The sequence below is a fragment of the Apus apus genome, chromosome 4, assembly GCF_020740795.1.
Source record: "Apus apus isolate bApuApu2 chromosome 4, bApuApu2.pri.cur, whole genome shotgun sequence".
Classification (NCBI taxonomy): Eukaryota; Metazoa; Chordata; class Aves; order Apodiformes; family Apodidae; genus Apus; species Apus apus.
In genome coordinates this window covers 17,450,189-17,473,558 of record NC_067285.1, presented here as the reverse complement: position 1 = coordinate 17,473,558, position 23,370 = coordinate 17,450,189, and the positions used below count along the sequence as shown (strand labels likewise).

Here is a 23,370-nt window from a genome sequence, read left to right as displayed (position 1 = left end):
CCATGAAGACTGTAACCACAGCTCTTAAATCTGTTATTCACAGGCATGCCAAGCTGGTCACAAGATCTTCCCTCAGTATGTTTAACGGTCAGCTAATAATATGTTCAAAACCAGGTATTTTTTCACTTCAACCTCTGCATACAAGTAGCTAAACATAAATTGTTTCCATCAAGTGAGTTAACTTTATTTCACAGTTGTGATTTTTTTTTTTTTTTTTTCCTTGCAGTGCCAGTCTCTTTCTTCCACTGCTATGGTCTTGCTTCTTGGTTGTTTTCTGTGTTTCTGTAGTTGGGAAGAGAAAGTGTGTGCTCTGGATGATTAGTATTTTAGTGTTCCAAGGAACCAGATGATCTTTAAGGTCCCTTCCAACCCTAGCCATTCTATGATTCTATGAATACAGCTCTGCTCATCTTTCCCTTGGAAAAGTCATTAATTTGATTCCCTCTCCTTTATCAGAAGCCAATTATTATAAAACCCATAGGTAGTTACTTTACAATTTCTTTTTAAATTCTGCTTGAAAATAGTTCAACAAAGCTGCACTAATAGTATATACATCAGCATATATATTTATATGCTTGATGGGAGGGAATGAAAATGAGGAAGTCAAAACTGTTCTCAGTAGTGCCCACTGTCAGGACAAGGGATAATGAGCACAAGCTGAAACACGTGAAATGCCATCTGATGTCAAGAAAACTGTTTACTAGGGGAGTGGTCAAAACTAGAACAGATTGCCCAAAGAGGTAGTGCAGTCTCCACCTCTGGAGATATTCAAAACCCAACTAGACACAGTTCTGGACAACCTGCTCTAGCTGACCCTGCTTGAGTGGAAGGGTTGGACTGGATGATGTTAGAAGGGCTATTCCAACCTAAGCAATCTGTGAAGCCTTCAAGATTTTAGAAGTCATAAAGTGGCATTTCCATCAGCTGTCTAGAGAAACAGTATTCATTGAAGGTGAATGCTGTGGCTTCCCTTTAATTATAATTCAGATTGTTCCACAATGTCTAAGAGACATGTGGATTTTATTTTCATTATTTTCCCAGTCCACGTGTGTCCCCGTAATTCTTCTATCTACAAAACAGAAGTAACTCTTAAGATAACCAGAGGGTAATTGGAGACCTAGCTAAAAACAGACTGCAGTGTAGCTCTATAGGGCTGTAAGATTTTACTCATGTGAGTCAACTTGCAGGATTAGAATTACTCCTTTCAAATGTTACTGAGGACTTGCCTGTATTGACCTATGTTTATCTTCTCTCTGTAATTTACTTGAGAACTGACATCAAACATTGTTATTTTTCAAAAATGTTTGAGCTGCATTAGTGAGTGAAATTAATGAAATGCTTGTAGGTCACAACATCTTGCATACCCTGGCTGTTTCTTTAAAAAAATGCATCTTATTAGTATTAAATCTAAAGAATTACTCTGTTGCACATTAGGATGATCCAGTAGTTCTTCTGGGATTTCAACAAACTACTCCTTTACTTTGATAACACTTAGAAAGCCGTCTTTATTTTCTAGTGTTAGACAAGCTCATATATGTGAAAAAGGACATAGTGTTGTTGGTTGTTTTTTTTTTTTTTAAAAAGTAAATACTGCATTAGAGGACACCCTTAGTACTGCCAAGTACAAGTCAGTCAATAGGAAAAGTAAGAAGTTTTAAGAGACATGGAAAAATGAGAGCAGCTGTATTTTCATCATGGAGTTGAGGGCTATACATACCCTCTCTGTAATACATTTGCTGTCACTGATAAATTATATAGATTTACTGTGACCAGCTCAGCTTATTTTGTTAATTCTGTTTCTCTCCTAACATGAAAATAACCACTTTGTTTAAATCAAACACTATTCCTCTGTTACCTTTTAATTGCTATACGTAGATCAAAATGCTCATATCACTTATATGACCCTGTATTTTTTAAATAAACCTGTTGTATGCAATGTTAGGAATTAACTAATTTTGAAATGATACTGAAATCTTAAGCATTTTTTAATATTATTTGCTTCCTCATTATATAAAGTAGGAATACTTACCTGGCATGGAACTGGTAGTCCTAAAAGAGGGACTTCAGTATGGCTTGTGGAAATCTAAACCAGTTGTGGATGTTTGCAAGTATCACAACTGCTGTGCACTTATTATGGTATGGGCTACACAGTAGAATAAATTCTGCAACTGTGTTTTTAATGTGGTTGAATAGAGCACTGTGTATCCATTGTTGTGTAAACATGAGCACAGCTGATAAATTGATTTATAAAAAAGTATTTTTCAATAGGGACACTTGATAAACTATGATTTGAAAATCTCACTTAGAACCCAGTTTATTTTTAAAACAAATCTTACCAGACACAGTCATTTTGAAACAGCCAGGAGAGCATCAGCAGTTGCTTGTATAAATGCATGTATGTAAGTTTAATGGGGCAGTGTCATGCTTGGTCCACGTTCAAGCCGGGCCACTCACATTCATTCTGAAAAATGTCAGCTTCTGCTAAACTTGACAGAATGTGACTCCTAATTAAAACAGTCCCATGAGATATATAAATAGTCTATGTTGTCTGCCTTCTCTGTTAAAGAGTTTAGCGTTCTCTAACCTTTGACTCAGCAGTGTGGTCTTTGTGGTATAATAATACAAACGATAGTTAACAACTATAGAAGACCATATATATGGAAGATAGAAAGCCAAAACCATCAAAACACATATTTTTGTTAAACTATACCACATGCTGCTTCAAAATATTTTTAACTTTAACAACTTTTGTTCATGTTGTGGAGAAATAATTTCATACAGGATGAACATTTCATCAGGAAAAATTATGCATGTTCTGTTGAATTCCTGTATGTCAGGTTTGTCATGCATTCACCATTTCACTGTAACTTTAATTGTAACAGTTATTATTGTTAAAAGGAGAGTAGAAGAAATTTTCTCGAAGTAGTGCAACTGAAAAATACCATTAAGGCAGCTTTAGTTTTATGGATAATTTCCTGGTAATACGGTGCATTTCAGAGACAGCTTTTCACTCATGCCTGATCACTCTCTGACTCATGAACCCCAGTTAGAGAGAAGCACAAGTGTAACGTAGAATCATGGAATGCTAGGCTGGAAGGGACCTCAAGGATCATCTGGTCCAGCCTTTCTCGGGAGGAACATGGTTTAGATGAGATTGCCCAGCACCTTGTCAAGCAGAATCTTAGAAGTGTCCAGTGTTGGGGGAAACAGTAAGATGAAAGGGATGTTGCTGTACAACTGTTTACAGGATTTGGGCCTAACTTAGTCCAGTTCTTTAGTTATTTCCTCTTGAGGGATGGAAAAATGGGATAAGTTTCATCCTTCCACGAGCATAAACTGAAGTCAATTCCAAGCAAACGGTGCAAGGGCCGCGGCGGGGCGAGCGTCGCGCAGCGGGCTGGGGGCTCGGGCTGCGCGGCCACCGCTCCTGCGCTCACCTGTGCCCGGCAGCGCCTCCGCTCCGCTCCCGCCTGCCCTCCGCCTGCCCTCCGCCTGCCCTCCGCCTCCGCCTCCACGGCCGCCGCGACCCCCGGGGCTCCCAGCGGCTCCCGCCCCGGCGCGGCGCTGCGGGCCGCGGCGCAAAGGGCTCGGCGGGGAGCAGCGCCTGCGCGCCCGTCCCGCCCGCCCCGGGACCGGCCGCGGCAGCCTGGCGGGGAGGGGAGGAGGGAGGGCTCGGAGGGGGCGGGAGGCACACGCCGTTTCCCTTTCTCTTTCGCTGGGCGGCCGCCCGCCCGAGGCCGCTGGGCTGCGCCAGGTACGATGGGGTCCGAGGCGGGGGCTGGAGGCGCCGCGGGTGCCGTGGGGGAGGGACGGGAGTCGGGCGAGCGGCGGAAGCGAGCCGGGCCGCCGCCGAGCTGCCCCGCCCGCCGCTCTCTGCTGCCCCGGGCTGCTCGCTGCTGCCGCTCCCTGCTGCCCCGGGCTGCTCCCTGCTGCCCCGGGCTGCTCGCCGCGGGGCCCTCCGAGGCCTGCGGAGCGCCCGGCGGGGCCGGCCCGCGGCCCCTGCACCTGTCACCGCTGCCGGCCGGAGCCCGGCGGGGCAGGGGCGCGGCCTCGGGGCGCGGCGGCTGAGCGCCCGGCGCAGCTGCTGTCATGTCAGGAGCGACCCGGGTGCCCCGGCCAAGTTCATGGCGACACTTGTCCTCCGGGGCATCGTCTCTGTGCCGCCGGGTTTACACACCTCTCTCTTTCCACGTGTGTTGCAGGTAGGAAAATGACTCGCCTGGCACAGGAGCAGGAGTTACGAGCCATGTTCCTGTGAGTCCTGCAGAATTCAGAGCAAATGCCTGGAAAAGTCCAGCTGCACAGGGCAGCGCCGCAGCTCTTGTGAACCACGGGCATTGACGCCTCTCAGACTCGCTCCTCTGGCCCCGAGCACGCTGCCAGCATTGCCTGCCCCACGAATGGCTACTCAGAGGAAGCACTTGGTGAAAGATTTCAATCCTCACATCACCTGCTATATCTGTAAAGGCTATCTCATCAAGCCGACTACAGTGACTGAGTGCCTCCATACCTGTAAGTACGACTTTGCAAAATATTCCGTCCATCACAGGTGATACTTCCTTGAAGCGTTACATGCTTAGTATGATCTCTGTGCTGGTTTTTCTTTACTTCTGAAGTGTTGCATTAAATGCTGTGCAGTTCCTGATGGGTTTTCCTAGACACTGGTCTGCCATCTGGGTCATCTTGAGTGCACGTGGACTCTGCGTAACACCTTGCAGAGTAAAGGTGCCCCTTTTCTTTCCCCCGAGGTAGTGGTGATTGTGCTGCCTCTGGCACCAAACGTGTCACTGTGGGCTGACTGAGCAGAAGTAAGATTGTTAGGTCAGGTGTGGTATTTTGATAATATAAGTATGCTTTTGAAACTGAAGGCAGCATACCTGTTCACAGTGTGCATGATGGATACACCAGTTGGGGCAGTACTGGCTCACATCTCTGTGTTATGTGTGCCATGGCACAATGCATACAAACACTTGAAAGTTGGCAAAATATTTATTTAGGGAGTAGATCTCTCAGTGAAACTGACCCAGGAAAAAATATTCAGGTTTTGTTATGCTCCTAATAATTCCAAAACACTGGGGTGCGTGAGTGATGTTAAAGGTATGAATGGTCCTGTCACACTTGGTCATCCAACTTCCACAAGCAAAATTAACTTCACACTTTATTTTTATATTTATTTCTGAATTGAAGATATTTTGCTTGGACCTTCTTGAGAATTTGGTGTCTTTCCAAATAAAATTTGTATTCTTCTAAAGGAAGAGTAAGGGAAACTGTGTGTTTTCTGGTACATTTCTCATTTAAAAACCTTTAATAAAAGTTTAAATTGGTTAAAAGCCTGATCTTAGCATTTCATGTAATTTCTGCACGGCATTTTGCTTCCAGTTGTTTTTATCTTCATTTTTACATTATGGTGTTATGTCCCTATTATACCAAGCACATAGACAACTGAAGGAAATCATTCCTATGTGTTGTTCACAGTACAAGGTTTACCATTATAATAATATTAATTTTAGAGTAAGTTTTTACATAAACTAATGCTTAACTGACTTTTTCCAAGTCTGTTATCAGCTAAGGATTATAATGTGCTTTGTGGTATTCTTCTTCTGGTTTGGGTTATGTGGTAACGGGATCTAAGTTTAGGAGGGAAGAAGTTAGGTGAAGTGTCTTTATAAGGAATATTTTAAATAAAACAGGAAGGAGAGAGGTATATTAGCTATTATTAAATTATCTTTCCCTTTAGAGAAAATAGAGAAAATTCCAGCAGTAGCTAATTTTTTTACAGTTGAAGTTTGACAAACAGCAGTAACTTCTAAAAGGCTGGGATGAGGGGAAAAACATTGCATCAGAAATCAGCTCAGACTTAGGAAGAAAATTTGTTTTTATTATAGTATCTTTCTGTTTAGATAATTCATTTGTTTATTTACTTTTGCTCCGATTACAAAACAATGATGGCAGAAGGAGTGTATTTTTCTTAGCAGCATCTGTTTCTTTTTTTTCACTTGTAGCTTGTGAGCTCTTCACCGATACAGCAGTCCCCAGATTAATACATGTGAATTTTATTGAGCTCCCATATAGTTGCACAAGTCTCCTCACAGAAAAGCTGCCACATGTTTAGTTCATTAAGTAGAACTGCAGGAAAGAAGGTGTTGTTCCTTGAAAGCAAACGTCAGTTGCCAAAATGTGAAGCTTACAGTGTTGGGAAGGAAGACAAGAAACTTCAAGTGGTGATATGGAAGTCTTATATCTGTAGAGGAAAAGAGGATCTGTGTGTGGCAGAATTCAGGAAGATATTCTGATAAATTATTTTGCCTGTTGGCTTTTAGAAAAGACTTAAACTTTCTTTTTTTCTTTTTCTTTTTTTTTTTTAAGTGCAGGTGTGGTTTTTCAGTCATATCTAGAAAATTAGCACAAAATACAATGATTCTAACTGTCCTTTGGTATTTGTATTGTACTACTAATTGCCTTAGCTCAAAACATACTTGTACAGATGATCAAAATCTGCAGATATTAATGGTTTAAGAAGCAGCATAAATTCATTAGATACTGGAGGTACAATGTATGAATCTGAACAAGATGAAAAGCATGTATTGACATAGATGTTCTCCAGTGATCATAGAGGAACTAATGTGATCATTAGTAGCCAAATCAGCAGTTAATTCACATATTCTGCGTTTGCTGAAAAATGTTAAGTAAAGTTCTGATCTGAGAAATATGTGCCTTTTAATAAGAGAAGTTTCTGATGGGGTTTTTGGAAATGTTAGAGAGACAACTCCACCATTTACTGGGAAGAGTAAGAGCAGCTTGGGCATCAGCAGTGCAAACTTCCATATCTGTTGGGAAGGAAGTGCTTATATTACTGCAAAATAATTAATTATTCTGAAAATGCAGTACTTAATTTCTTTTTTACTACTTGCAATGGATGGTTTTGTCTTCTGTACTGAGATCTTGTTTAATAGTCAAGAACTAGTTGTTGAACAGTCTAGGTCTATGTCCTAGTATGTCCTAGATAGACTATGTCCCATCATCTGAATTCTGAGTCACTCAGTTGTTTCTTACAGTGTGTTCATACAAAACTTGGAAAATAAACTTTCCTCAGGAACATTCTTTAGTGTCCTAAAATATAGGAGACTGTTCACACAATCATAGAAATGTTGGTTGGAAGGACATCTGAAGGTTGTCTAGGCCAACTTCGTGCATGAGACAGGTTAGTGGCCAGCATTACCTCAGGTCAAGCTATGGCTTTGTACAGCTGAGTTGTAAATTTCCAAGCATGGAGTCTCCACAGCCTCTCTTAATAACAATTTCTAGTGCTACGGTATTTATGTAATGAAGAAGTTTTCTGAATATCCTATGAAACAACAACTTGTGACTGTTGCTCCTTGTGATACTGGTTGCCACTACCAAGAAGAGCTGTCATGACCCAGAATGGACAACACAGAGAGATTTGGATTGGACCCCCTTGCTTTCTAAACTACTTCTCTCAGAGAGAGATCCAGTCTTCCTGTCAGACCTGGTCCTCCCAGGGAGAATCATAGCAGGGCTGGTGGGAATGGGTAAGGTTCAGGCTCATCCCACTTCATGGGTATGTGTAGAGTTTGGTTTACTTTGTGCAGACCCTAGTATCTGTGCATTGAATTGCTTTGATGCTATCTTCTTCAATAATACAGAAGAATCATACCCCAAAAATGTCCTGAGGTTTTTGTTGTGGTTATTGTTGTTTTTTAATAGGAATAAGGCATCTCTTCCATTAATGGAGGAAAATACAAATTTCAACAATGTGAACTACTTCCATTTATGGCAATATTCGCTTTTCTAGACTTTTATTTCTAAAAATCTCTGGGTTGGTTAAATAAATCTAAATGCAGTTTAACCCCTATGTCTGCACGCAGTCTTGTGTTTGAAATGTTTTTTATTTTTTACAGTGATTACAATATGTATTGATATCAATTTAAGAACATTATCCATCATGGCTTAGTGCCACATTTTATTCTGTTTTGATTTTCCACTCACGTGTTTAGAGTAGGGCCCTTTTATGAGTGGCTTATTTTTTACTTCTTCTGAAGAACACAGTAATGAGTGACAGGAACCCAAGATGGGTTATTTCAGAAAGAAAAGCTCACTAAATTCTAGCTTTCTCATGAACACTTATATCAGGATTTCATATTAATTAGTGTTATTTACTGCTGTTTTTTAAAAAATTCAAATGATATGACATGCTTGTGATTTATCTGGAGCTTTTTCTCTTTTTTTTTTTTTTTTAACTTCTTCAGGACTACTTGTAGTATCAAAAAGTAAAGGTACAGTAATTAGGGGCTGAAGATAAGGAAGAATTTTTTGTAAGGATATTACATTAGGTTGTTTAGCCAGGTATTCAAATTCTGTATGTGCATTTGAATGGTGTTAGTGGTTGCTTGCAAGTAACTTGGGTCTGCACACCTGTAGGGTTTCTGTTTATTCCTTAGTACATGTTTTTGCAGAGTATTATATCTTACTTCAATATCTGCTCAAAAAATAGAACTTGGAAAAGTGAAGCTGCTTCTTCACCTGTGACTGATACCCACTTGTGGCACTTCCTGACCTCAGGGGATGCACCCTCTTGAGAGGGTCTTTTTTTGTTATTATATGTTACTGTATGTAGCATGTAATATTACATGTTACTATACAACAACTATACTATAGAACACTCCTTCCCTTTCAGGGCTTTGCACCTGAAATGAGGCTAGACTCTGTTACCTTTGTATGTGCTGGAAGTTGTGCTTAGAATCAGGGAAATACTGCAGAGCAGATTTGTTACACTCTTTAGTGAGCAATGTCGTGTTCTTAGAATCATAGAATCATAGAATATGCTGAGTTGGAAGGGACCCATCAGGATCATCGAGTCCAACTCCTGTCCCTGTGTAGGGCACCGCAAGAATCATACCATGTGAGCATCTTCCAAAAGATGGGGTAAAAACAGCACTTCACCTCTAATAGCAGAGATGGGATGAGGCACAGCTTCCTCTCTCCTGCTCTCTCTCGGCTGGTACCGCTGGGCTCGGCGTGCTCCCTTCTTGTCTTTTTACTCGCAAATCACACAGAACTTAAACCATTTTGAATTTAAAAAATAATATATTTGTGATATCTAAAGCAAGTAACACAGTTTAAAATGTCTATGAGAGACACAGGTGAAGAAATGGAAAAATCCCACCTCTGTTTCATCTTGGCATAGCTAGTTGAAATCAGAAGCCTCTAGCCCTTATCCAGCCAGTATGTGAAAGAGAATGGTGATTGATATTCTTGAAGAGATGATCCTTGTATGTATTTTACTGTCTGAACTTAATCCCTGTTATATCGTTGTGTGTACGTGGCTGGGTTTTGATTAGTGAAGGAACTGGACTGTACTGTCAGTTGCTTCCTGTGCTTCTTTGTATTTCAAGTGGGTGACAGAAGGAAAGATAGTTCAGATAGTTACAGAAACTGGAATGGCTGAAGAGCTACTTATTGGCTAAAGAATTCCACCTTGTGGTGTTTGCCCTCAGGTTGAACATGTGCATCTTAAGATCTTTGAGCTGAGAATCTTTTCAATTTTAAGGATAACTTCTGTTATTTTCAGTTCTAGAGGAGATTCTCAGTCATATTAATGAAGAGAAATTACAGAAATCTTAACTACATATATTTTAAAACTTACCAGGACTTGTGTTTTAAGTATTTTCCTAAGTGCTCTGTTCATCTTCTATGTAGGTGATTAAATTCTTTGTATTCAGTGGGTGCGGCAGCAAAATGCTTGGATTTCAGAGTATTAGTTCTAAAAAGTACATAGGAAAATGCAGATATGTTTTAGGTATAGAATATCACATTTGCTGCTTTGTACTAGACTTATTACACTGTGGAAGTGTTAGGTAATGCACGTGCAAAAATCAATTAAGTTGAATAATTAGACTTTTAACAAAAGTTAATTAACAAATTTTAAAAGATCTGCAATACAATAAGAGTTCTGTGATTAGAGATTCTTACAACTGTAAGCCAGCGGTAAATGCCTCACAACTTAAGGTTAAGAAAAAATTTGCTCATATCCCGAGGGCCAGACGGTGCTGTCATAGCATCCGTGTTCTTGGCTGCTTTGGAGTCCCCATGTGCAGAAGACAGCACTGTGCCCTACAAACTGCACTTGTTTGGCAGAACTCGTGTCCTTCCTGAGCTCATTTTGCCAGATCACGTGAAACCTGCCCAGCATCCTGCACCAGTGAAGCCATTTTGCATGGGGAGCACACCAAAAACCAGCCAGAGAGCTCTGAATCCTGCCTGCCAGACTGAAGGGGGAAAGTTTGTTATCATTTCAACCAAAGCTGCGAACTTAATGTCCTGAAGTTGATGTTTTAAAGCAGTTGGGAAAAACACCTACACAGACGTTTAATGTGTGTGTGTTACAGCGTCAGTGGATGTGTAGTAACTCTTCTGAGCATACTAAGGCAAAGAGAAGTGCAGACTTTGCTTGTGAGGTGACAATTGTTAAAGGCTTTTCAAGATCACTTAACAGTTGTCATAGAATTAGGATTTACTAGCTTGTTTTAGAGGTATTCTTATTTCTTTAGGTGATTGATGAAAGAAATTACAGTGCTTCAGCCAAGAGCACGTTGCTATTGGAGCAGTCCGTTTATTTTTTCAGTCCATTTACTGATGAATTTGCAGTTCTTATTTAAGTTTATGTGAAGTAATAATAAACAGAGGATAGAGGTCATCTCCATCCAGAATGTTGTAATGCAGTAATAATAGCAGGCAGATTTGTTCTCATCTGCTTGGGTTCCATTTTCATATTAATGGCAGTAAAATCTACAATCTGCAATTAATAATTTGGAAGCAAGAGTAGTGTAGCACCTTGTTTAGTTTAATTCCAGTTTATTGGATTTTGAGTTCACATTGTTGTTCTGGTTTTCTTCATGCTTGTCATGGCCCATGATCCTGTTACTTTGTTTTAAGATTCAAGTATTAAATGTTTACTCTTAAGTTCTGTCTTTGCTATTGAAGGTGCATAGCCACTTTGAACCTGTGTACAGTTTCTATGGACTTTTCTATTACAAGAAGCATTTACAACAGTATTTTCATTTGCCAGCAACACTGTTGGAAAGAAAATATATCTGCATAAGTCATTTTCAAATCATCTGAAGTGACAATTGGCTCTGCTGGGCTGCAGCTCCCCAACATGCACATTTTCAGAACCTTCTCATTACATGTGTTACATGGTATGAGTTTTGTATTTTATGATGCTTGGAGAATTATAAGTAGCAAAAACACTGCATACTTCAAAGCAGTGGTTGTCTAACCTGTTCTGCTGAACTCGGTGTCTTGGCAGAGCACAACAGGCTATGGCTCTGGGGAATGAGAAGAGGATAAGATACATTGTAGGTGTTTGCTTTAAAATAATATTGTTTGATGGATGAAGTAGTTAACTGATATCATAAGGTCACATTCAAGCAGTGTTATTTGGATCTTGATCTAAGTTGATTTTTTTTTTTTGTCCCTCAGTTTGTAAGACTTGTATTGTTCAACACTTTGAAGACAGCAATGACTGTCCCAGGTGTGGGAACCAAGTGCACGAGACCAATCCACTAGAAATGTTAAGGTAAGATGACATTGCATTACATTTGCTGAAACGGAAACACAAGAAGTTTAAAAAATAATCTTAACATCGTTATCCTGAAATGTAATTAAGTTTTTTTCTTATTTGCATAGTACATATACCAACTGCTCTTGGCATAAGATTTTGTCAATTTCACATCTCCCAAGAAATTGGAAATTTGGTTGGTTTTTTCCAGACGTAGTCAAAGGAGGAAAGATAAGGGAAAGACACAGAAAGACTAAGTATATTGAACAAATTAAAATAAATATTTTAGTACCTCTATGAAACAAACAAATTAACTAGATACCTGTTAGTCTTGACATGAAATTAAATTCTAGAGTTTCTTTTTTCAAATGACTTAGGCCATTCCAGACTGCATACGTCTTTTTATTTTTCCTTCTTAGAGCAATGTAGAAAATGAACCATTCAAATAACAGTGTTTTCCAGGGGATAGATCTATCGATCTGAATTGAAATCTGCTGTCAGATGAATGAAAAAACACTAATGAAAAAGTTTCGACACTAAAAATACCCTTGCTTGAGAAGTTGCGTTTTTTATATCACAACAGTACATACTTTTTAACAATTTTTTTTCTTGACATTTTGGATTCTCCTTTAGCAATGTTATCTTGAAACAGAGTCCAAAGAAATCAAGAAATGTCATCACAAGTGGAAGAACTTCATGTTTTCCTTAAATGATGAAGCCACTCCTTGCCATGACTCCCAACATTCCCTCCACTCTCCCCATTCACCCCCCAATATTATTGGTTTGTGATACTGTTGTGAACTTAGGAAGAAATATTCTTACATCAATGTTAAAAGAAGTACTTACTTCTGGAATTTACTAGAGTTGGTCTTATTTTCTAATGCCATTGTGTTTGCTACAGTTTGTCATAGTTTGCTTTGATTTTTGAGTGATTTGTGTGTGCATGGCAATTCCTGTCCTTTAGTTATATCCCAGGAGAACAGGTGAAAGAGATTAAATTCAGCAACACTAAAGGGTGTTATTAGCTGAAGTCTTTATCATCTGAATATTTTCTGGAAGAGAAGGGCTAAAAGGGTTTATGTAGATGTTTACTTACCATAAGTATTTCTCTGATCTCCTGTCAGTGTCTGAGGCACTCTGTCAGCCCTAACAGGAGATGCTTTACGGACTTCCTTAAGACTACTAATAAGCAGTTTAGAAACATTTATTTTCTTCTGACAGGGTCATTTCATAGGAGCTGAAAAATGCATTTTCTGAAACATCTAGTGGATGTTTAATAAATGAATAGTATGCTTTAAGCAGGAAATGATAGAAGGGTGAGAAAAGCTGAGACCACAAGCCAAAAATGTGGGAAGAGCTATTTTCTCTGCAAATTATTTCCTGAAGCTCCTTTTTAGAGTCTTTGGGTTTATTTGCCAACAAACTGCATATAGCTAGTAGCTTGCTGGTTGTATTTTATGAAATAGTTTTAAACATTTGCTAAACTAATATTCAGGAGATCACATGAGCAGTGTAATGGAATTATCTTCTTTGGATGTTGCCTGCATAACTTAACACATCTCTTATACTCTGACTGCAGAGACCAGCCCCATCATTGCTTAAGAATGCAGTCATTTTATGAGAAATGGTGTTGAACACTCAAGATAGTATTTTTAACTGAGACGTTACAGATAAACTTTATAAACTACTTTGTAAACTCAATTCTGAGTAACTTCTAACTATTTGAGTTTTATAGGTGTATCTTGTAGTTGGCAGGACTTAGGGTTTGTTGAAACTATAAGCCTAAGTCAGAAATTCAACATGGAGCTCTAAAATGAAAATCTAAGGAAAATGTTCCCTTTCCTGATTTAGCAGAATTGTGCATCATCAGTATTCAGTAGGGTCTGCATTGGTTATACCATTAAGGAAAGCTTCTTTTTTTTCCTTGGTAACATGCCTTTTGGGATGCAAGTTTTCCTGAGTGAGTTTCCATTTGCTTCATTTCAGATAATCAGCAATTATCAGAGTGTAGCTTTGATCATATAGTTCATTCAATATTATAGAATAGGTGAAAAAACAAACTATATGAAGTTGACATAAATGCTTGGCTCTCCTTTCTATGTGTTCTGGTTCAAAGGTTGGAAAATGTGGGGGTGGAAAGAGGTATGTCTAAAATATTAATATACTTGTTTCAGAATTAACAGGAAGTATAATATTAAATGACTGAGACCAACTCGGGAGTTGTCAAGTAGTTTCATTTTGAAATAGGTTTGATGTGAGTCACAGAAATACCAATCTTTGTTAGAGTGCTCATAAGTGTGGATAGTGGGAACACTGTAAAATGCATCTGAGATCAAGGATCTTTTTCCTGCTTTTTCCCCTATGGTTTAAGTTTAGTTTCCTTGTACTTAAAGATCAGAGAAGTATTATTTTTTTATGCATTTTTTAACGTATTGATTGGTATTTATGCTTCATAAGGCTAAAATAGTTTTTTTGTTTAGTTTTTGAAAGAAAATAATTTTCCTAGAGTATGAAGCCAGTTCTTACTGCTGGCATAATAGATTTGCTAAGGGTACTGGTTTTCTTGCATGTTAGCATCACCAGTGACTTTTGTTTTGGGCCACGGAAAAAAAATTAGAAAGTGCTAAGTGGAAATTCTGAAAAATAAATGTGGAAAACAGCATGTACAATACAATCCTGAGGAATGGTTAGTGGGACTTTGAATTAAGGTAGTGATGCTATCTTTTGAAGTCCTTATTTCTTTTCTCATAATGAGTAAGTTGTGAAGATTGGAGCTTTCTTACAATGTGAAATTAATTCAATTTCCAAGACAAGTTCCCAAGTTCCCGAAAGCAGTAATGTCCAGTTGCATTAGATATTGGTAGGAGAGACTAGAAGAGACAGTGTAACATTTAAAAAAGGTAGACATATTGTCATCTATCAGAAGCTAAGTGCTCAGACATCCCATGATTTTGTTTTCCTACTGTGAGGAAGTACTCTCTGCACTTCTTTGTTTTAGGAGAGGTCTTTTTCACCTGCTGAAATCTTTTTGTCCTTGTAAGAAGAAGCAATTACAAAAAGGATTGTGGTTGTGGCTTAAACAAAAATATTCTTACGGTTTGACTATCTCCATTAACTGACAGATAACACAGGGAATTAGTCTCAAAACAAGCTGATTGTGTAATAGGTCTAATTGTAAACTTTCCATTACAAATGCAAATTCTGTACAGAAGAGAACCTGGAATACTCATGTATTTATACAAGAAGATAATTGTTATCTATTAAAATGGCTTTTAGGCATTCCTCAACAGTAGAATCATTCAATCTTCTTCTTACTTTGCCGCTGCTAGTGAACAAAAGATAGAGAACAGTCATATGTTTTATAAGAGGCCTGTAGTGTGTTATTTATAAATACACATAGGTGTGTGTATATATGCAAATATATTGAGAGAGCAAAAGATATATTGAGATGAAAAATTAAGGCAATTAAAAATATACCAAATACAATTATTGTAAGAGAAAGGAAAAGGAAAGAGAATGAGAGACAGAGGAATCTGAAGGATAAGTGAGACAGGGAGAGAAAGCGTAACTAGAAAAAAAATTCAGGTCGAAGGGAAGAAAATTATTTTAGCTTAAGCAACAAAGGTAAATGCCCTGTGTCCTCTGGAAGGGACTGTAATAGCTATCTCTAGCACTAATATCAGAATGTCAGAGGACATGCCTGTGCTGCATATGGTTGCCTTGTAGTCAAACCCATGGCAGATTTAAATGGTTTAAGTGGATTATGTTGGATACTGAGAACTGTCTAGTCAGAGCAGCATGGATTCTCTGTGGTCTATTTATCCTGCCAATATTGGCTTGTCTGTGTTGTAATGAGTAGGGAATAGTCTGTTCAGTTTTTTGCAACAGCCTCATCACCAAAGCGCTTGAACACTTAATATGGTAACGGAGGTTATAAGTTTCATGCTTACTACTCATGACCAGGACCTTAAAATTGGATACAAAGTTTCCAGTTTGTTCCTATTAGTAACACAATTGTTTGCATGTAACACAAATAAAAATAATAAAAATTTTAAAGTATAATATTTTTCCTCATTAACTTTGTGTTTATACACAAAAAAGAAATTCTTTGGTTATTTCTGAAAGAAATCCATTTAAGAGGTGGTTGAGAAAAGCTTTAATGCATGTTGTCGCTCAAGTTAAAATCAGTTGGGTTTTTGCAGGATGTATTATTTACCATAAATATGCAGTTCATGTTATTATTCAAAAATTTTTGTTAAAGGTTTAAAATATTTAAAATGCTGGTTTCTACTTAATGTGAAATATATTTTTTCCCTTTGAAAGGCTGGATAACACCTTAGAAGAAATTATATTTAAGCTGGTGCCTGGACTTCGAGAACGTAAGTTTGTAATTTGGTTTTGGGTACTTGTTTGGGTTGATGGAGAGAATATGGTTATTTCTAATGATACACCTGTAGCATTGAGCTAAAAATTCACATTACTGTTCTTTGATATTAACTAGAGGAACTGCAGCGAGAGATCGAATTTTGGAAGAAAAACAAACCTCAAGAAAATGGACAAGGTGATGATTTTTTTCTTCTCTCATCTGTATGTTAAGCAAAACAGAAACTCGTAACAAATGTATCTAAATGTAGTCTGGGCCTTCTGGTACTGCTGCTCAGCTATTGACCAGTGGTTATACAAACATTAGCTGTTTTACCACTATTTTTATTTGCATTTCCCTAAGCTCTCACTTTCTACACTCAAGTGATTTTTCCACTGGAATTTTTCATTTTGTTAATACAGCAAAATGCAGAACTACTTGAGTTTTTTGCAATTATTTTCTGTTACTAAATTTGACCAGCCTTTAATTAAGTAGGACATCGTCAAGAATAGTTATGAAAAGTAGTTAAACAGCTTTCTACATGTACTAAACAGTTGTTTTATACAGATTCCAAAATGCTTCTCGTTTATTTTTCTGTCTGACCCATGAAGTTTGAGAGCTCGATGTAGAAGTGCTAAGGGAGGACTGCATCCAATTGGTTTTGTGCCCCTTTAATTTGACATCAAGGTTTTGATAACACAGCCTCTGAGATTTGGGCATTTTGAAAAATTTTTGAAAGGCTCTGGTAAGCTAAAGAAATAGCTATTTTTAGAAAGGGATCACTGTCAAGTAACTCTCTTGCAGTACACTTCTGCACTCAACTGTTCATAATACCTTCTTTTCACGTTCATAACATTTCATTTTGCTTTCTCACTAGTTTTGTTGATTTGCATTTAGGCATCTGCGATAAGGGACAAGGTTCTTTTCTGTGTTACTTAATTAAATTAAGAACTTCAGGACAGTTTTGATGAAATTATATTAGTTTATTGCAACATATTGTTGTACTATTCTTTTTTAAAATACTTAGAATTTTTGTATTAAATATAGACAGTCATTGGCTGTTTACAAAGCTGTTTTCTGATACACACAAAAAAAGTAACAAAGAATTTGCAAATTTGTAGAATGTAACATGCTTTTAACCAATTTATTCTTCTGGTTGTTTTCTTCCCATAATTTAATGGTAAATACTTTTATGGTATTTAGTTCTAAAATTCTTTTGGAGAAACGATGTCTGACATCTTTATAATGACATTACTTAGACCAGGTTAAAAGAGGATAATGTTCAGCTTTATCTTCCCTAAGTTTACTTCATGATAACATTCCAGGTGTCCACTGGGTTATTGCATCAAGCAGTATGAATTGCTTACCTATGTTACTTTGATATACAAGTGTTGGGATTAGCTATTCCACTGTTTATTTAAAAGCATTTTTTTTTTGGCAGTGAAGTGCCACACAATTGAGTAGGTTTACATGGCTGAGTGATCTCGATGCATGTGCAGTTGCAGGGTTTTCATCACTTTGCACAAACAGGAGTAGACAGCCATAGCCATTGGTGGGCCATCAGTGTAATTAATTGCTGTGACACAGAAACCTGCTGTTTGCATATTACATTGAAATTTCAATATTAAAACTTTATTTTCAGAGATTTGTAAATCCACCAACTTAGGAATTAAAATTTTATTAAGTTAATTTGAAGAGCAGGTTGAGGGAGGTTCTCCTCCCCCACTACTCTGCCCTAGTGAGACCCCACCTGGAGCATTGTGTCCAGTTCTGGGCTCCCAGTTCAAGAGGGACAGGGATTTACTTGAGAGAATCCAACATAGGGCTATGAGGATGATTGAGGGTCTGGAACACCTGTCTTATGAGGAAAGGCTGAGACACCTGGGGCTGTTTAGTCTAGAGAAGAGAAGACTGAGAGGGGATCTTATTAATGCATAGAAATATCTGAAGGGTGGGTGTCAGGAAGGAGGGGCCAATCTCTTTTCAGTCATGCCCTGTGATAGGATGAGGGGCAATGGATGAGTTTTTCCTCAACATGAGGAAAAACTTCTTAACTGTGAGGGTTACTGAGCACTGGAACAGGCTGCCCAGAGAGGTTGTGGAGTCTCTTTCTCTGGAGACTTTCAAGACCTGTCTGGATGTGTTTCTGTGTGACTTGCCCTAGGTGGTCCTGCTCTGGCAGGGGGATTGAACTTAATGATCTCCAGAAGACCCTTCCAACCCATAATATTCTGTGATTCTGTGAAAAAATACGCTCTTGAAAATGAAGCATTACTTTAAATGTGTTTGTTGCTACTGCGACTTTTAATTATTTTATACTTAAATAATATGATCTTCATGTTTTACAGATGAAATTCCAAAAGCTGATAAACCCAAATTAGATGAAGAGTGTGATGAAAATGAAGAAGATAAAGACTATCACAGGAGTGACCCACAGATTGCTATCTGCCTTGACTGTTTACGCAACAATGGACAGTCAGGAGATAATGTGGTCAAAGTGAGTAGTAAAGATAATCTGTATGTTTTTACTATTGGCAGAGTAGCATCTTACAGGAAGCAAACAATTTTATAACGATTAACAATTGACTTTAATGTGATCACCTGCCTCCACTTCCACTCTTACTTAGTCCTTTTGTTTGAGGCATTTCAATGCATCTTGGAATTTTGCAAAAAATATTATTCCATACCAAGCTCCTCCTATGACAGTGGATTTTATTTTGTTTTAGTGGATTATACTTTTATAGTCTACAGCCCTGGTGATACATAACTGCATTACACAACAGATTACAGCATACCACAAATGTGCTTAAAAAGCTAGCTGTAGGTAAGCAACCTCACACTTGCAGGATCTCTGTCTTACCATGCCAGCAAGAAGCTAGTTTTCAGATACCTTGTGCACTGAATGACTGGGATCCAGATCCTCTGAGATGTAAACACTGACATGTTGTCTTACATCTGTAAAATGTGTAGAGTAATACCTGCTAACTTCTGTTTTAAGAATTAGGGATATTAGTTTTCTGTTGCTGAAAGGAAGATTACCTAGCGATATCAAGTCTAGAAGAAAGTGTTCAGAAATCCTCTTGGAGTTGAATAATATTTTATTAAATTACAAATTCAAGAATTTTAAAAAAATTACAGTTTGTCTAATAAAACTCAACTTATGCTTTCTGTGTGCTATGTTACATGTATAATTTTGCAAGTTCTCATACAGTAAGAAAGTTTTGATTCAGCGAGAAAACATGTATGTGTTATCACTGTCTGTGTATGCGCTATATATGTATCTGTCAGCACACAGGAGTCTCAGGTTTTCAGCTTTCCTGTTGAATCAAAACTATTAGGTTCTGGATAACAGAATCTGTGATAATAGAATACATCTCAGGTTTGTAGCTACCCTGTATTTTACTTAGACTATTTGAAGATGTTTTAACTTCCTTTCTCTCTCATGGACTGAAGGAATTCTAAGAAATGTAGCATCTGTTTGAGCCTCATTGTTACTACAGAGACAGTGAGATCATTTAAGTTCTTCTTGGGCTTTTGGTGGATTGGGTTTCTTTCTTTTCTCCCTACTGTGTCTTTTGGAGATTTCTTTTGAAACAAAGGTGGGGCAAATGAACTTGTTTGTGAAGCTATGGTACGATTATGAATTAGAAGAGAGTACAGTAAAATTAGTTACTGGTTTAAAAAAAATACTAATTATAGCTGTTCTTGCTCTGAAGATTTCTTACATGCTCCAGAATTTCTAAAATGTTTTTTTCTATTTTGTTGTTGTTGCTTTAGGGTTTAATGAAGAAATTTATCCGCTGTTCTACTCGAGTGACTGTGGGAACTATCAAAAAGTTTCTCAGCTTAAAATTAAAACTTCCAAGTTCTTATGAGGTACATTTGAAAGAGCGATGCTTGTCTTTTTATTTCCCTGTAAAGTATTAGGTTTATGTGAAATGTAATAATTTTTGAACTTAAGGATCATTTTTTTAGCCCAACCACTAAGTACAGTTCAATATTCCAAATCATGTTTTCTGCCCTTAAATGAGAAGGCATCATTCTGTGATTCTGTGATTTTATCACAGTGACTAAAGTTGCTAATCAAGGAACTCACGCAATTCTAGTAACTTCAGTTTCTTGCTCACCTTTACGTTAGGTTTTGATATTTTTATATTAAAAAAAAAAAAAGGTTTTATCTTTCCATGTGACTAACAAAAAGTCACTTAATACAATGAGTAGCTGCTGGGGAAAAGGAGAGCTCCACTAGACATACACTAAATTGCTTTGCAGTTTCATTTTATTTAGATGTAAGAAACCATCCGGTACTTATGAAGAAATTAAGAATATTACCATTTGAATCTTTCAAAATGCAGATAATTTTTTTTTGCACACTCTCTGGAATTAGGTGGAGTTTAATGGAAAGAGGGTATTCGTTGTATGAGCGATTTGATCTTGGCCAAGACTGCTCCCAGAGGGATTTCCTAATGTGATGGAAGTTGTGATGCAGGATGGAGCTGGGAAGTGTGAGACTCCTAACTCTGTTTCCCTTTTCCTAGGGATACATGAATTTTGACCTCAGCACAAGCTATTTCTGTAGCCAGTTCTCTTACAGGATTCAGTGACTGCACGAACTGCAGGCTGCCTTTAGCACAAATAGCAACTTTGCTCAGAAATAGGGCTGTGTTAAGTTAGGTGCCCAAGTGACTGCAGAGCTCTACATGAGAGCTTGTCACAGTATCATTTTGATGCATTTGGTATTGTTTATTATGTTATTTTAATGTGTCTCTGGCATCTTAATGACTTGTGTTACATAGTATCTGCTTACCTCAAAATTCTGACATTTTTTTCGTCTAAAAATCAGAACAGCATTATGGCTACAGTCATGAAAGACCTTTCAAAGGTTTCGCATGGAGGGTAGAAGTATGCTAAAAGGAGTAATTTTCCACAAGGTCATTACTTTTCCTTTTACCTTCAGTTAATCAGCACTCATGTTAGAGTACTCAGAAGTGCATTTTCCTAGTCATTTATAGTTATTTTTAAAGTAACTGTTAAAAATTACTTTAGCATTTTGAAGAGCATTGACCCAGCAAGAAGACCCTTCTAGATACATCTCTTCAAAGAGATACTGTGTAGTCTTGGTAAAAATATAGGGAGTGTTTTCTGCTAATTATTTCCTACCTAGTTTAGCAGACTTTCTTCTGTCCACATCTTAAATGAAAACACAAAAGTGAAAAAAAAATGGTATACTACTGCACAAAGTAGCATGTTGTCAGCACATTGTATTTATCCAAATCTGATATAAAGGTCATATAGAATTACTGTATAGTGACAGGAGTTGAGGGATTAACCCTCAAAGATTCTCTTCAAAGCTCAGACATTAAAATTATGCATCCCTTTGTCTTACTGTTTTTTCTATTGTATTTTAAGCTGGATGTACTATGCAATGGAGAAATCATGGGGAAGGATCACACCATGGAATTCATCTATATGACAAGATGGAGACTAAGAGGCGAAAACGTAAATGTTATTACATTATTAATACATTATGTTTTGGTATATTCTTTATAGAGAGGATAAATGCTTTCACAGCTTGGTCAAAAATATATTCTCTGACCCTTCAAAAAAAACATTATCTAAAAATTAATTTTACATGTTTTCTAGATTTCTTGTTAAACCCTATGCGTGAAACCTTGCAGCATGTATATTATGTAGAATCTGAAACCTTAAAATAACAGGTAAACAAAGTTTACATGCAAGTTCTGCTCTGAGTTTTAAGTCAAGTATCTGAAAACCCAAGTGCTTGCTTTTTTCTGCAAATTTGCTTTTAGTGACCTTTTGAGTTACAGTAGTTGGAGCATCTGCATCCAGCAGTTCCTTATTAAGAAACTTGTTTTATTCAGACAATAAACTGAAAGTGGCACTGAAAAATTATTTTTGAAATCTAATTGTATTTTTACTGTTTCTGTTCATGTTGCACCCTATTTTTAGATATGATGTATAACATGTATCATCCAGATGACACAGCTAAATGAGTTTTCCTTGCTGCATGTGTATATTTTAGATCACAATATTTAACTTACTAAAAGACATTTCTTTCAGGTCTGATATTCAGTATGATTTGGTAGCCCTTATATTGTCTTGTATATATATAATTTTTTTGTTGTTGTTAAAAGTCATATTTCCATTTCTTCTCTTTCATTTATGCATTAATTTGTGTTTGGCTGTTGATTGTTCTTCAATCTTTATTGCCGTGTAGTATATGCAGATTTGTTGTCTGTCACTACCAGTGGAGACTACATTGGAGTGCAGCTAAGATTAAGCACTTGACATTAATGTGCTGATCCATAAAAAATTCCAAACTTTCTGTACTTTTTTCTTTCTTTTTTCTTTTTTTTTTGTTTTGTTTTGTTTTTTTGTAAGCTCCCTAGTAGTCAGAATAAAAAGCACTGGGGCACAGAGAACACAGAGGATTAAGCACACTGGGGAATTAACAATTCACAAGTTTCTTAAAGTTTTACCTTAATCTGAAGGAGAGGGATTAAGGATAAATATTTATAGGAACTAGAGGAGTTAATGTATATAGGCAAGTATTTGTTCATTTTGAAAGTAATATTGCACTGAAATCTTATGATTGCTGAATCTCCAGTGTTGTACCAATAAGGGAGCTTTAAGTAGGACTTTTTCCAATATTGCCAAAACTAGTGGGTGTTTGTTTGGTTTGCCATCTTATATTTTTGTTAACATTGGCTGTAGTATTTGGAAGCGTTGTGGCAACACTGAGAACGGAATTCTTTCATGACTTTTAATCCTGCAGCCTCTGCCTCCAAAAATGGACTTTTGGGAGTTGTATTGCTTAGGAAGCAAGAGTAGCTCTCATCTTGACAAAAATGTCATTATTTGTACTCATTAAAATAGTTTTAAAATCTCAGAACTGTTTTTTTTAACTTTAAGTGAATCTAAAAGTTGACAACTCCTGACTGAAATTGTTAGTTGTGTTTACATAAGCATAGTGTGATCAGATGTGTGTTCATCTTTTCCTTTATGTAGTTTTAAATCACTTCCCTGAAGTCGGAGATGACAAACTAAAACCTGTAAAAAATTATATTGTGCTGGCAATAAATCCAGTAACATTTGGACTTCTATGATTTTATTCTCCTTAACTTTGTTGGGTCTTGTTATAACACAGAAATTTCAATGGTTAAGTAAATCCGTTATCTCCATCTTTGGTACCATTCATCATGAGGTTTTATGGCACACCTGTTGACCCTACAAGAACTAGAGCAATGAAGGGAAATTATCCATTTATTCATTACAGAAGTCTTTCCTGTTTAAAATAAGTAAATTAATTTTAAGTTTTACATTTAAAAAATTAAATTAAATAAATTAAAAAACAAACAAACAAACATTAAATGGTAAATGTATATGTCCAGCTGTGGATGCCTCTTAT

General features: G+C 37.4%; 1 protein-coding gene across 6 annotated transcripts in view; it reads left to right on the top strand.

The window, feature by feature from the left end:
• The window catches only part of PCGF5 (polycomb group ring finger 5), a 114,489-nt gene that overhangs the window by 79,102 nt on the left and 12,017 nt on the right, over nucleotides 1-23,370 (top strand). For 5 of the 6 annotated variants that reach the window (XM_051618181.1, XM_051618175.1, XM_051618180.1 and 2 more), the window contains 7 exons: nucleotides 4,203-4,512; nucleotides 11,500-11,596; nucleotides 15,902-15,957; nucleotides 16,080-16,139; nucleotides 18,290-18,438; nucleotides 19,719-19,817; nucleotides 21,351-21,440. In XM_051618181.1, coding sequence (XP_051474141.1) covers nucleotides 4,401-4,512; nucleotides 11,500-11,596; nucleotides 15,902-15,957; nucleotides 16,080-16,139; nucleotides 18,290-18,438; nucleotides 19,719-19,817; nucleotides 21,351-21,440 — 663 coding nt within the window. In that variant the 5' untranslated portion in view covers nucleotides 4,203-4,400. Of the gene's footprint in view, nucleotides 1-3,673; nucleotides 3,755-4,202; nucleotides 4,513-11,499; nucleotides 11,597-15,901; nucleotides 15,958-16,079; nucleotides 16,140-18,289; nucleotides 18,439-19,718; nucleotides 19,818-21,350; nucleotides 21,441-23,370 lie in introns of those variants that run through there. The other variant, XM_051618177.1, reaches the window with a different exon arrangement.